The sequence below is a fragment of the Amphibalanus amphitrite genome, unplaced genomic scaffold (genome assembly GCF_019059575.1).
Source record: "Amphibalanus amphitrite isolate SeventyFive unplaced genomic scaffold, NRLGWU_Aamphi_draft 000594F_arrow, whole genome shotgun sequence".
Classification (NCBI taxonomy): domain Eukaryota; kingdom Metazoa; phylum Arthropoda; class Thecostraca; order Balanomorpha; family Balanidae; genus Amphibalanus; species Amphibalanus amphitrite.
The window spans coordinates 18,777-29,525 of NW_024882088.1; the positions used below are offsets into that span (position 1 = coordinate 18,777).

The window sequence follows — 10,749 nt, forward strand, 5'->3', positions numbered from 1 at the left end:
ACATCCCACATAAATAACGAGACAGGATAAGCATTTCAAAAGTTGCTGAGCTGTGTGTATGTCCTCGAAGAAAGCCCTGTGTGTTGGCACGTGAAACTCGTCTGTCATGACTATGACGCATGTATTATCGCTGAGTGGCCCGCCATTCTGGACGCAAAGCTGGAATCACCAATCACTGCCCAGCTTGAATGCATCAACGTGATCAACAAAACCCCACCCAAATGAAACCACTAGCACACAAACACACTAACATAAGACATTGTCAAAAATATGGGCCGTCCTGAGCGCTCGACTTTCGTGGCTATGTGAAATATGTTTTACGTCAAGTGAACATCAACGCATTTTCAGTGTTTGCTGGATATCATATTGAATCAAATCCCGATGAAATTGTCCGAAAGCGAAGCAAGAAAGCACCAACAAAGGCGTGTTTTGTACTCAAAGCCAGATGCCCGAATCAGCGTTCGACAGAAACGGCTCACGGTCAGGCGTTGGTGACAAGTGCTGACATCTATCGACAAAATACGCTACTGACCACAAGTCGGGGGAAAATTACCGATAGTCAACTCATGAACGTTCCAATGTTTCCGTGAGCCACAAGCAGCCAATGCAGCAAGGTCCACTCCAAGTCAAACATATACATATGATCCTGCACAGTGCACACGTATACGGAACACACACACACATGCCGTCCATGACCCAGTGATGTGAAACACCAATCCACTGAAGTAACAAATGCTAGGTCGAGTCCCGCTGCGACCGCACGGGTACTCGCAGGGTCAGACAGTACCTATCGCCCGGGATCGCAGACACTCCCCCGTGCCACTCAAAGGGAGGGATGCCACTCGTCAGGCACCCACCTCCGTCCCGGGACTAGACTGTCTCACTCGCGGCAGTAGCGGCCTCACTTGCAGCAGCCGCCGGTGCACCCTCTGACGGCCCATTGCTGTCGCTCACGGCAGTGTTCACAGTCACAGGCGCGCTGTTTTTCGCCGCGGCAGCGTCACTTTTTGTCTCTGTGACTTTGTCACCACCGCCACCTCCGCCAGCGTCCACGGACGAGGAAGAGTCACTCGCCTCTGTCCCTTCCCCGCCCGCGCCGCTCTTTCCCTCTGCCTCCGCCAGAGAGCGACGCACCTCCTCACGATCAACACGGACGATTTTGCCGCCGCGGATCGCGTAAAAGTCGACCTTTTCGACGGTGCCGTCGCGGCTGAGCACCAGGCCGCGTCGCTCGGCGGTCAGCTCGCTGATGGCTCCGTTCTCCAGTGTGTAGAACACCTCGGGCGGGGGAGTCGGCTCCTTACAGCGCTCGGGGGAGGAGCGGCGCGCCCTGCGGGGCCGGCCAGCCGCCTCGGCCGGCAGTCCGTTCCGTACCAGGCGCCGTCGCCGTGCCTCTCGTACCGCCTTCAGTCTCAGCTCTGTCTTCCGTTGGCGAGCTCGACGGGCGGCGCTGGCCGTCAGCGCAGTCCCCGCTCCGGACTTTTGGTCAGGGCTCGGCTCCGGCTCAGATTGGTCTGTGGATGTCTGGGTCTTCTGTTCTGCCTCAGTGCTGGTTTGAGGCTGTGAAGGTTGCTCGCTCTTAGGTGTTGGTTCACTTTTCTGTTGAGCTGATCCGGTTTCTTGCTCTCCGCCCTGATCCGTTTCTAATTTTGCCATCTTTTTCTCTGACTCGGCTGTCAGTGCTGGCTCAGGATCTTCGGCGAGTGCACGCTTTTGTCCTTGGTCTGCTTTCTCATTGTCCTGATTTAGTCCCGGCTCGACCTCTTTTTGCTCCGTTTCGGTTTTGTTCTCACGGTCAGGTTTGTTTCCTTGCTCTGACTGATCTGGCTCCAGGTTCTGTTTTGCCTGTGATGTGTTCACTTCGGTCGGCTTCCGGTCACACTCTGCTCCTTGTGCCGGACTGGACTCCATCTTCACATCTGGGCTCTGTACAGCTGTCTGTTTCTGTTCTACTTCCAAGCTGGGCTTCACCTCCCCTGAAACGCTAACAGGCTGATCTGATTCCGGTGTCTCTTTTGGTCCTGACACAGCCTGCGAGTTTAATTTTTCTTCTACATTTTCTTCAGACTTAGAATTCGTCTCCGACGTAGATTTCTGATCTACATCTACGCTGGGTGGTCGGCCCAACTTTTCCTGCAACTCTGTATTATCCGACTTAGACTCCGGCATAGGTTCGGATGTTGACGTCTCCTCCACCTTGGTCTCCGTAGACGAACCAGGCTTATCAGAATCTGTTGTCTCCATCGGCTCTGAGTGACCGGTGGATTCCTGGTCCTTGTCAGACTCTGGCTTTTCTTCCGCCTCTGGTTTCACGTTGTGCCCTGGGTCAACTGGCTCAGGTTTGGAATCAGATTCCAGACGCAACTCGGGCTTCTCAGCAGATTCGGAGCTCTGTTCAGGTTGTGAGGTTTTTGCCATGTCACGCTTTGCTTCTGGTTCAGGTGACTCAACCACCACTGGTTTTTCGTTCGACTTCGACTGCCGATCAGGCTCTGATTTCTCGACAGATTCTGGTGGCGCTTGAGGTGAACCCGGTTTCGGTTCAGTCGCTTTCGGCTCGGCCTTTGGCTTCAAATCCGTATCTGGTTTGCATTCCGACTCTGTCTCTGGTTCGGGTTTGGTAGCTTCGGTAGCTACAGCAGGCTTTGCTTCAGTTTCTTTCTTGATAGGAATTTCTTCAGGAAGAGATACTTTTTCTTTCTGATCCGCAACCTTCGGGGCAAGGTTATCATTTTCCAAAGCATCCTTCACAATCTCATCATCAGCACTTGGCTTCTCATTCGATGTAACTTGTTTATCCTTTGAGGTGCTCTCTTCCGAGGGTTTCTCGATTTTAGAATCCTTCGCCGTATCAGCTTCCTCATTTTTCGAAGCATCCTTTACAACCTTATCAGCAGTACTTGCGTTCGCCTTCGGTGTAACTTGTTTATCCTTTGAGGTGCTCTCTTCCGAGGGTTTCTCGATTTTAGAATCCTTCGCCGTATCAGCTTCCTCATTTTCCGAAGGATCCTTCACAACCTTATCAGCAGTACTTGCGTTCGCCTTCGGTGTAACTTGTTTATCCTTTGAGGTGCTCTCTTCCGAGGGTTTCTCGATTTTAGAATCCTTCGCCGTATCAGCTTCCTCATTTTTCGAAGGATCCTTCACAAACTTATCAGCAGTACTTGCGTTCGCCTTCGGTGTAACTTGTTTATCCTTTGAGGTGCTCTCTTCCGAGGGTTTCTCGATTTTAGAATCCTTCGCCGTATCAGCTTCCTCATTTTCCGAAGGATCCTTCACAACCTTATCAGCAGTACTTGCGTTCGCCTTCGGTGTAACTTGTTTATCCTTTGAGGTGCTCTCTTCCGAGGGTTTCTCGATTTTAGAATCCTTCGCCGTTTCAGCTTCCTCATTTTCCGAAGGATCCTTCACAACCTCATCAGCAGTACTTGCGTTTGTCTTCGGTGTAACTTGTTTATCCTTTGAGGTGCTCTCTTCCGAGGGTTTCTCGATTTTAGAATCCTTCGCCGTATCAGCTTCCTCATTTTCCGAAGGATCCTTCACAACCTTATCAGCAGTACTTGCGTTCGCCTTCGGTGTAACTTGTTTATCCTTTGAGGTGCTCTCTTCCGAGGGTTTCTCGATTTTAGAATCTTTTCCTGTACCAGCTTTCTCATTTTTCGAATCATCCTTTACAGTCTTATCATCTGCGGTGCTCACCTTAGAACTAGCCTTTTGTTCGCTGGAAGGCTTCTCGACTTTAGATTCTTCCGCCGTGTCAGCTTTTTTAGGCGAGTCGCGACCATCTCGAGACGGATTTGCCTTCTTACCGCCCGATTTCGAGTCAGGCAGCTCGGCCTTTTCCCTCTCTGTCCTCGAACCCCCGTGCTGCCGCTCTCGGTCGTCTCCGTTAGTCAGTTTCTGGGGCGCGTTTCCCGCCGCCGTTTCGCCCAGGTCGTCCGTCTTGCTGCCGCCGCTGACTCTCCTGGGATTACCGTGCCGGTCCCGGTATCCGGACACGACTCCAGACGCCAGTCTCGCGCCTTCATTCTTGATCCTGACATTGCCATGCCGATCGTGGGTCTCGTCCCGTGACGACCGCGCGTGTCCCGCAGACCCCGCCCTCGTCGGCTCCCTGCTGCGCCGGGAACGGTCTGCTGACCGGCCTCGGCCGGCCGAGTCACGGCGGTTCCTCCTAGATGGCTGATTTTGGGTCACTCGAGCCGGTGACCTGCGGTCTCGCCCCCTGGACCGGCTCCTTGACCGTTCCAACACTGTGCTGAGAGGGAACAGCGACAGCAGACTGGGCCCATCCACCGGCGGCTCAGGGGACCTCTCGCGACGCGGTCCGACTCGGTCGCGTGACCTGCGCGCCGGCAGGTCGTCCATATCCGGGGTGATCCTCTCGCGGCTGCGCACAGACCGGCTACGGTCGGAGCGGCTGCGCTCCAGGGAGAGTGCGCCGCGGCTCCTCTCCTCCGACACACTCAGCTGTTCGGGCGGACCGAGCGGCCGGTTCAGTGCCTTCATGAGCAGCGCGTGCGGACTGACACGGCCGCTGGCGCCCGACTCGGGCCGGTTCAGCGCCTTCAGCAGCAGCGCGTGGGGGCTGCTGGGGTCCTCAGGCGGCTTCAGAGAGTCCTTCAGCAGCGAGAGGGGACTGGGCACCCGCTCCCCGCTCGTGCCCGCATAATCCTCCGAGTGTCCGATCCGCTCGTGACTTCTGCGCTCGCGGCTCCTTCCTTCCCTGTCGGGTCTTCGCAACGATCGCTCGGCTCTCAAGCGCTCTCGCCTCAGCAATCTTTCAGGGGTCATTGAATCCCTTCTACTTCGCTCGAGGCTCCTTCGCTCTTCAAACATAGGTTCAGGAATCCCTGGTTCGAGGAGACCCAGCTCCCCACTCAGTAACCGCTCAAGACTCGGTTCTCTAACAAGCATTTCCTCGGGACTCCGATGCCTGCCCAATGTTCGTTCTGGACTTCGAAGCCTGTTCCGTACTCGATCTGGGGTCCTTCGCCTGTAGCTTGTTCGCTCCGTGCTCGATCCCCTTTTAATGTCTCGTCTATCCCTACCAAATCTTCGTTCTGGGCTCCTTTCTCTGCCTTGCCTTCGATCTGCGCTTCTTTCTCTACTTCGTCTCCGTTCTGTGCCTCTTTCTCTGCTTCGCCTCTGTTCTGTGCCTCTTTCTCTGCTTCGTCTCCGTTCTGTGCCTCTTTCTCTGCTTCGTCTTCGTTCGGGACTTGGTCGCCCCATGTAGCGAATCGGACTCCTCCGTTGCACCGGGGAACGCCGGTGTTCGGACTCTTGTTCAGAGTTCCGCCTTTTCACAGTTCTCACTGGACTTACTCTTCGCTCTCTACTTCTCGAGCGGCGACTGTCATCATCAGGCGAGCGTCTGTGGTGCCTCCCGTCTAGCGGAGAGTGCGAACGGCTGCGAACCACGCGGCGTACTGGCGAGTGCGGGCTCCGCTCCGGAGCTAGCCTACGGACAGGCGGGCTCCGCTCCGGAGCTACTCGCCGCATAGGCGGGCTCCGCTCCGGGGCCACGCGATGGACCGGTGGATACGGGCTCAACTCTGGCGCCCCTCGCGGGTCAGGCGGGCTGAGCTCCGGAGCTACGCGATAGACTGGCGGGTAGTACCTCAGCTCTGGAGCCACCCGGTGGGCAGACGTCGGTGACGGCGGCCGCCAGTGGCCCCCTGGGTAATGATACACAGCAGACTTGGCCGGCCAGCCGCCCCCGTACGGGTGTCCCCACGAGGGAGCGTACGTCACTGCCGGGGGCGGCGGCGGCGGCGGCGGCGGCGGCGGCGGCGGCGGCGGCGGCGGCGGCGGCGGCGGCGGCGGCGGCGGCGGCGGGGCGGGCTGAGGCGGCGCCAGCACGCGGTAGCCGGGCGGTGGCTGGCCGTGCGGTGCCGTGGCGTAGCCCGGGTGTACCGGGTAGGGCGTCACGGGCCACTGGGGGGACGAGCCGACCACGGGTGGCGGCGGGCGCGCGGCCGGCGGCGGCGGCGCGGCGGTCAGCGCCGGGGGAGGCGGCGCCGGCGGCGGCGCGGGCCGCGGCGCCGGCGGCGTCGGCTGCGACTTCTTCCGGGGAGGTGTGGGCGACCGTCGACTCCGGCGACTGTCGGCCAGAGAATCGCCGCGTTAGCCGAGTACAAACATGAGAATGCACATCCGGCCTGCTCAAGTATACCGATGATAAAGGGTTCGAAGTAGACTGAGTAGCCAGTGCTGATAAGATCGGAACATTTGTGGTGAACACTGGCGACGGAACTTTCATACGACTCCAAATAATGTAGACCTTCAGCATGGACTTTCTATGAAAAATAAAGACAACAAGCCAACGAGAAGCTAACAATGAACCAGCCGTTTCTAACGAAAAAACACAGAGAAAAACACTACTGAATGAATCAGCCATTCCGCATCATCCCACTGAAAGGTATGCCACTCTGCGCCTACCTGCTCCGCGGTGTGGCCAGATCGTTGAGAAACTTGCGCATCTTGCGTTTGTTTGGACTGGGCGAGCGACGCCGCGGCAGTAGCAGGTCAAGACCAGAGGTCAGGTCACGTAGGTCATCGTCGCCTGAGGCAGAAAAGGTCATCGTATATATGTAACTGCTTGAAACAGAAAGGTACCATAAAATTGCACCTTCAAAACAAAGAATGCCTGGTCATATCCACAAGGTCCTTATCCAGCTATTCATGTCCTCCCATAGCACTTACGCCTTTCGCTGCGCGTTTTCTCGTTCCGGGCGACGATGGTCAGGCCAGCAGTGAGGTCAGATGCATCTGAAACCAAGCCCGAGTAGCTATTCATACGGAGCACACCGGGCTTTCGGCAGAGATGTAGTGCGCTGAAGCAACACCGGGAATCGGCGGTCAACGGAGGAAGACTGCACTAACTTGTCGAGATTTAGGTGCCAACTGCCGAAACTGGGTTTGATGTAGTCACGATTCGATTGTATTATTCGCAAAATATCGATCGGTGAAATACATTAGAATGGTAACACGGAGAGACAACGAAAAAGTTAACGCCGGAAAAATAGCAAAAATACACAATGCTTTTTGATGTCATACATAAGAAGGTAGAATGAAGATGGACTTACAGCTATCTTCCTCTGCTAGAAAGTTCAGGTCCAGCTCCGAAATGATGTCGAAGGCCCCGTCACGACCACCTAAAATACACGTTCATAAATAATGATGTCCTGCATCTATTGAACTCCGTTGCCACGAAAGTTCAATGCATGGAATGTGCTCCGTTTCAATCATTGTTTACACGTTTGCATACGGCCTATTCAACACACATTGAATATTAATTCCACCTCCAACCTATCATTTCTCGCACACAATCAGATGCATACCTTAAATCCCTACGTAACACAGCAACCAAAGACCGTCGCCATGCCAACGCACACTTGGCAACACATTTACAAAACGGAGCAGAGACTCCAGTGTTACATGGCAGCCCCGGCGGCACGTGCCGAATAGCATTACGGTTCTGAGTGAGAGCGTACCTGGTTTTCGTCCGCGCTCGCGCTGTGGAGCCGCCTCATATCCACGGGAGGAGCCGGGATCCTGAGACCTGCTGGAAAGGGGCACGAGACACCCGGTCATCGCCTATCCGAGGTCAGACTGGGTAGGGCGAGGAATCAGTGGGATGGGAGGGGAACGGGGATTATGTGGTGAGCCGTGGATTTTATTTGGAGCCGTGGATATTAGAGGGCGTAGGATTAACCAGGCAGCGTGGTGGGATCAGCAAAGGTCGGGAAAAGGAAGGGATCTTGAGTTTGAGGGTCCATGTGTGTGGTGATTGTGAAATATTTTGGGGACAGAGGTCAGTACCAAGATGTGAAGGTTCCACCCCCCCCCCCCCAATGCTAATGGTCCCAATTATCCGCCCGCTCAGAATCACACTCTTATCAAATCGGGTGGCTGAGTTCCCACAAATCTCCACACACAGGAAGCCTCCAATTCACACCAATGTTCAGGAGTAGGAAAGGAATGGGTTACTCACCCGGGCGGGTGCGCGCCGTCCTCCGCCATCCTTCTGTGCGCCATCTGCTGCGCTCTGAACCGGGCCCGGTCCAGCACCGAGTCGGAGGCGGCGTGCTGCCCCTCGGAGCCCTGCACGGGCCAGGCAGCGCCGCGCTGCGCCATATCGGCCCACAGGCTCGGCGGCGCTGATGGAGGAGAGACGTGGGCCGGTCAGAGAGGGAGGGAGAGAGAGAGTCGAGAGAGGAAAGTAAAGTGTGGCAGCTCAGCCCGCCGGCCATCGGCCCGCCGGCTCAGCGCTGATGGAGGAGAGACGTGGGCCGGTCAGGGAGGGAGGGAGAGAGGGGAACGCACAGTTAAACAGCTCAGCCCACAGGCTCAGCGCTGATGGAGGAGAGACGTGGGCCGGCCAGGGAGCGAGAGGTACAGCTGATTAACTGAGATCAGTCATCATTGGCATAATGGCAGAGGCAGATCATAACACACCGGGGTGGATGGGGGGGGGGGGGGGGGGGGAGGCCTCCAGCTCGGTTCCTGTGCCACGTAGCAAAATCAATAATTTGATTCAAACTCAAACTTCAGTTTGTACTCTGGGTGCCCTTTTCTGCTGGGGCTGCTCTGCTAGGTGCCTCACAAAGTTGGGGCTGCCCCACTTATGCCTGGGTTACCTACTTCTGCTGAGGGTACCTCTTCCCCCTTGGTCTCTCTTTTCCTAAGGATGCTCCAATAATTTTGGGAGTGTTCTATCTCTGCCTAGGTGCCCATTTCTGCTAGAGATGCCCCACTTCTGCTGGGGCACCCTTCTCTCCCTAAAGTGCCCCGATTCTGCTGGAAGTACCCTTCTGCCTGGGCCCTGGGGCGCTCCACTTCTGCTTAGAGTGCTCTCTTTTACTAGGGATTCCCCTCTATGGGCATCCATCTTCTGCTGGCAATGGGGCTTCCCTCCTTTGCTGAGCAGTCTCCTACTTCAGCCTGGACTCTTGAGTGTCCCTCTACCAGGGATGCCTTCCATTTGCTGGGTGCCCTTCCTTCTTTTGTTGGAAATCGTAGGAGGGGGGTCATCCCTCTATTGTTGGGTCAGCCCAACTTCTGCTGGGATTAACCTTTTTCTGTTGGGACACTCCTCTTCTGATGGGGTGCATCTTCTGGGTGGGACAGTCCACATTTTTGGGAGTGCCCCTCTTCTCCTGCTGTCACCTAGCTTCTCATAGAAAACCCTACTCCAGTAGATGCACTGGTGCCATCTTTTTGCTGATGCCCTTCTCTTACTGTGCATTTTTAATATGGAGCACACTGAGCCCTTTTGGAGTCTGCAAGTGGTCCCACAGTGTATAAAAGACAAAGTATAGCCAGAAAATCAACTTTGCTATCTATTCAAGAGCCTGAACAGCAATGGGCAGTATGCAAGGCAGGGCACCTCCTGACCTGGTGAGTGGTGAGTAAACTTATGGGCCATGGGGGTGTTGCAATTTTATGAATGGGTGATGGGGACACACTTGTCTGGTGCATCCCTAAGCAAAGTTAGGCACACCCATACTGCCTAGACAGTTCAGATTTCCTAATGCTGTACACATTGACCATAAAGAAGCATGGGCCCTTCCTCAATGCCTTGCTGAACTATCCAGCATTACACACAGCTAACACTGAAATCAGCTGTACATACGGAAGTCTAAAGTCAGCTGTGATCCAAATCTCAAATCTGCAGAAAGCTACCTGAACCAACCCTTAAAATTATAACATTTTACCTTCAAGAAGCAAGGCTTTGCCAACTTTATGGGTCAATTTTCAGGGTTTTATGTGGGGTGGTGGAGGTTTGGTTTAAGCACTACATCTGGCAGACCACGGGCTAACTGGAACCTATGCTGTTCCAAGCAGCCAGGCAGTGGCAATGCCATGTGCATCACCCAGAAATTGAACCCAGATCAGAGGGCTGTTCACGGGCACTGCATACTGCTGAGTGCGGTGTGTGGCGTGTGCAGCAGGCGTGGGGGGTAGGGGATGGGTAGTCGGTATGACGTCACACAGCTGCGTGCGGTGGACGGTCCGCTGTGGCCTGTCCCGACCGGCCACAGTAGTCGCTGTGTGCGGTGACGGAAGGCTGACATAGGGACGCAGTGGGCGGAGTTTGGAGCCTTGTACGGTCCTACCGCACACAGGGCCCACAAACAGCCCTCAGGATGGCTGATTCTTCAGGCAAGGAACTCTGACCACAGCAGTGGCTGTGTGCGGTGACGGAAGGCTACGTAGGGATGCAGTCAGCAGAGCTTGGGCCTTGGATGGAGCATGTGTACGGTCGTATCGCACACAAGGCCCGTAAACAACCCTCAGGATGGCTGAATCTTCAGGCAAGGAACTTACCCCTAAACCAGAATGCTCCCCATTACAATTATGCAAGGGCTGATGCAAGCCACGCATTGAATTGGCTTCTTCATGACATACCAAAACTAACCTGAAACTGGCCGCCGCCACGAACCAATGGAACGGGTGTAACCCTTCTTGTTTTGAGGGAATAAGGCCTATCTATACGAAAATATTAATTTTAAAGGTGATTAGCCATCACCATCCCGCGCGGATCCCACATAAAATATGTGACGCTTTCGTCGCTGTTGCGGAGCTTTCACAACTCCAATCAACTTTTGAGAAATATTCCTGTGCCTTTGATTTCGACGGTGCCGAAAGCAGTCAGCTGTTATTGTGCAAATCCCGTTATGTACTGATAAAAATAAGTTAAATCTGTCAATGCTGAATCTACATCAAATTCAAAATTTGTTGAAT

General features: G+C 54.9%; 2 protein-coding genes across 2 annotated transcripts; both read right to left on the reverse strand.

Moving 5' to 3' along the window:
• Positions 1–104: 104 nt before the first annotated feature.
• On the reverse strand, positions 105–5,763 carry LOC122394481 (serine/arginine repetitive matrix protein 2-like). The gene has a single exon (XM_043391371.1). The coding sequence runs from the start codon at positions 5,500–5,502 to the stop codon at positions 871–873; it is 4,632 nt and encodes a 1,543-aa protein (XP_043247306.1). The 5' UTR covers positions 5,503–5,763; the 3' UTR covers positions 105–870.
• Positions 5,573–10,562, reverse strand: LOC122394468. Its single transcript, XM_043391354.1, has 8 exons — positions 10,424–10,562; positions 7,997–8,162; positions 7,497–7,567; positions 7,089–7,157; positions 6,706–6,771; positions 6,442–6,565; positions 6,038–6,103; positions 5,573–5,627 (listed from the first exon to the last, which is right to left on the reverse strand). Exons 2-8 carry the CDS (start codon positions 8,137–8,139, stop codon positions 5,573–5,575), a joined length of 594 nt encoding a protein of 197 aa, XP_043247289.1. The 5' UTR covers positions 8,140–8,162; positions 10,424–10,562.
• Between the last annotated feature and the right edge of the window lie 187 nt (positions 10,563–10,749).

Excerpts from the sequence above, each read along its gene's own strand:
- LOC122394468 (XM_043391354.1), bottom strand. The coding sequence starts at position 8,139 with ATGGCGCAGCGCGGCGCTGCCTGGCCCGTGCAGGGCTCCGAGGGGCAG. Across the intron at positions 6,772-7,088 it reads TCTAGCAGAGGAAGATAGCT|ATGCATCTGACCTCACTGCT; the intron begins GTAAGTCCATCT and ends GCTTGGTTTCAG. Across the intron at positions 5,628-6,037 it reads CCGACGCCGCCGGCGCCGCG|AGCTGAGGTACTACCCGCCA; the intron begins GCCCGCGCCGCC and ends GGGTGGCTCCAG.
- LOC122394481 (XM_043391371.1), bottom strand. The coding sequence starts at position 5,502 with ATGCGGCGAGTAGCTCCGGAGCGGAGCCCGCCTGTCCGTAGGCTAGCT.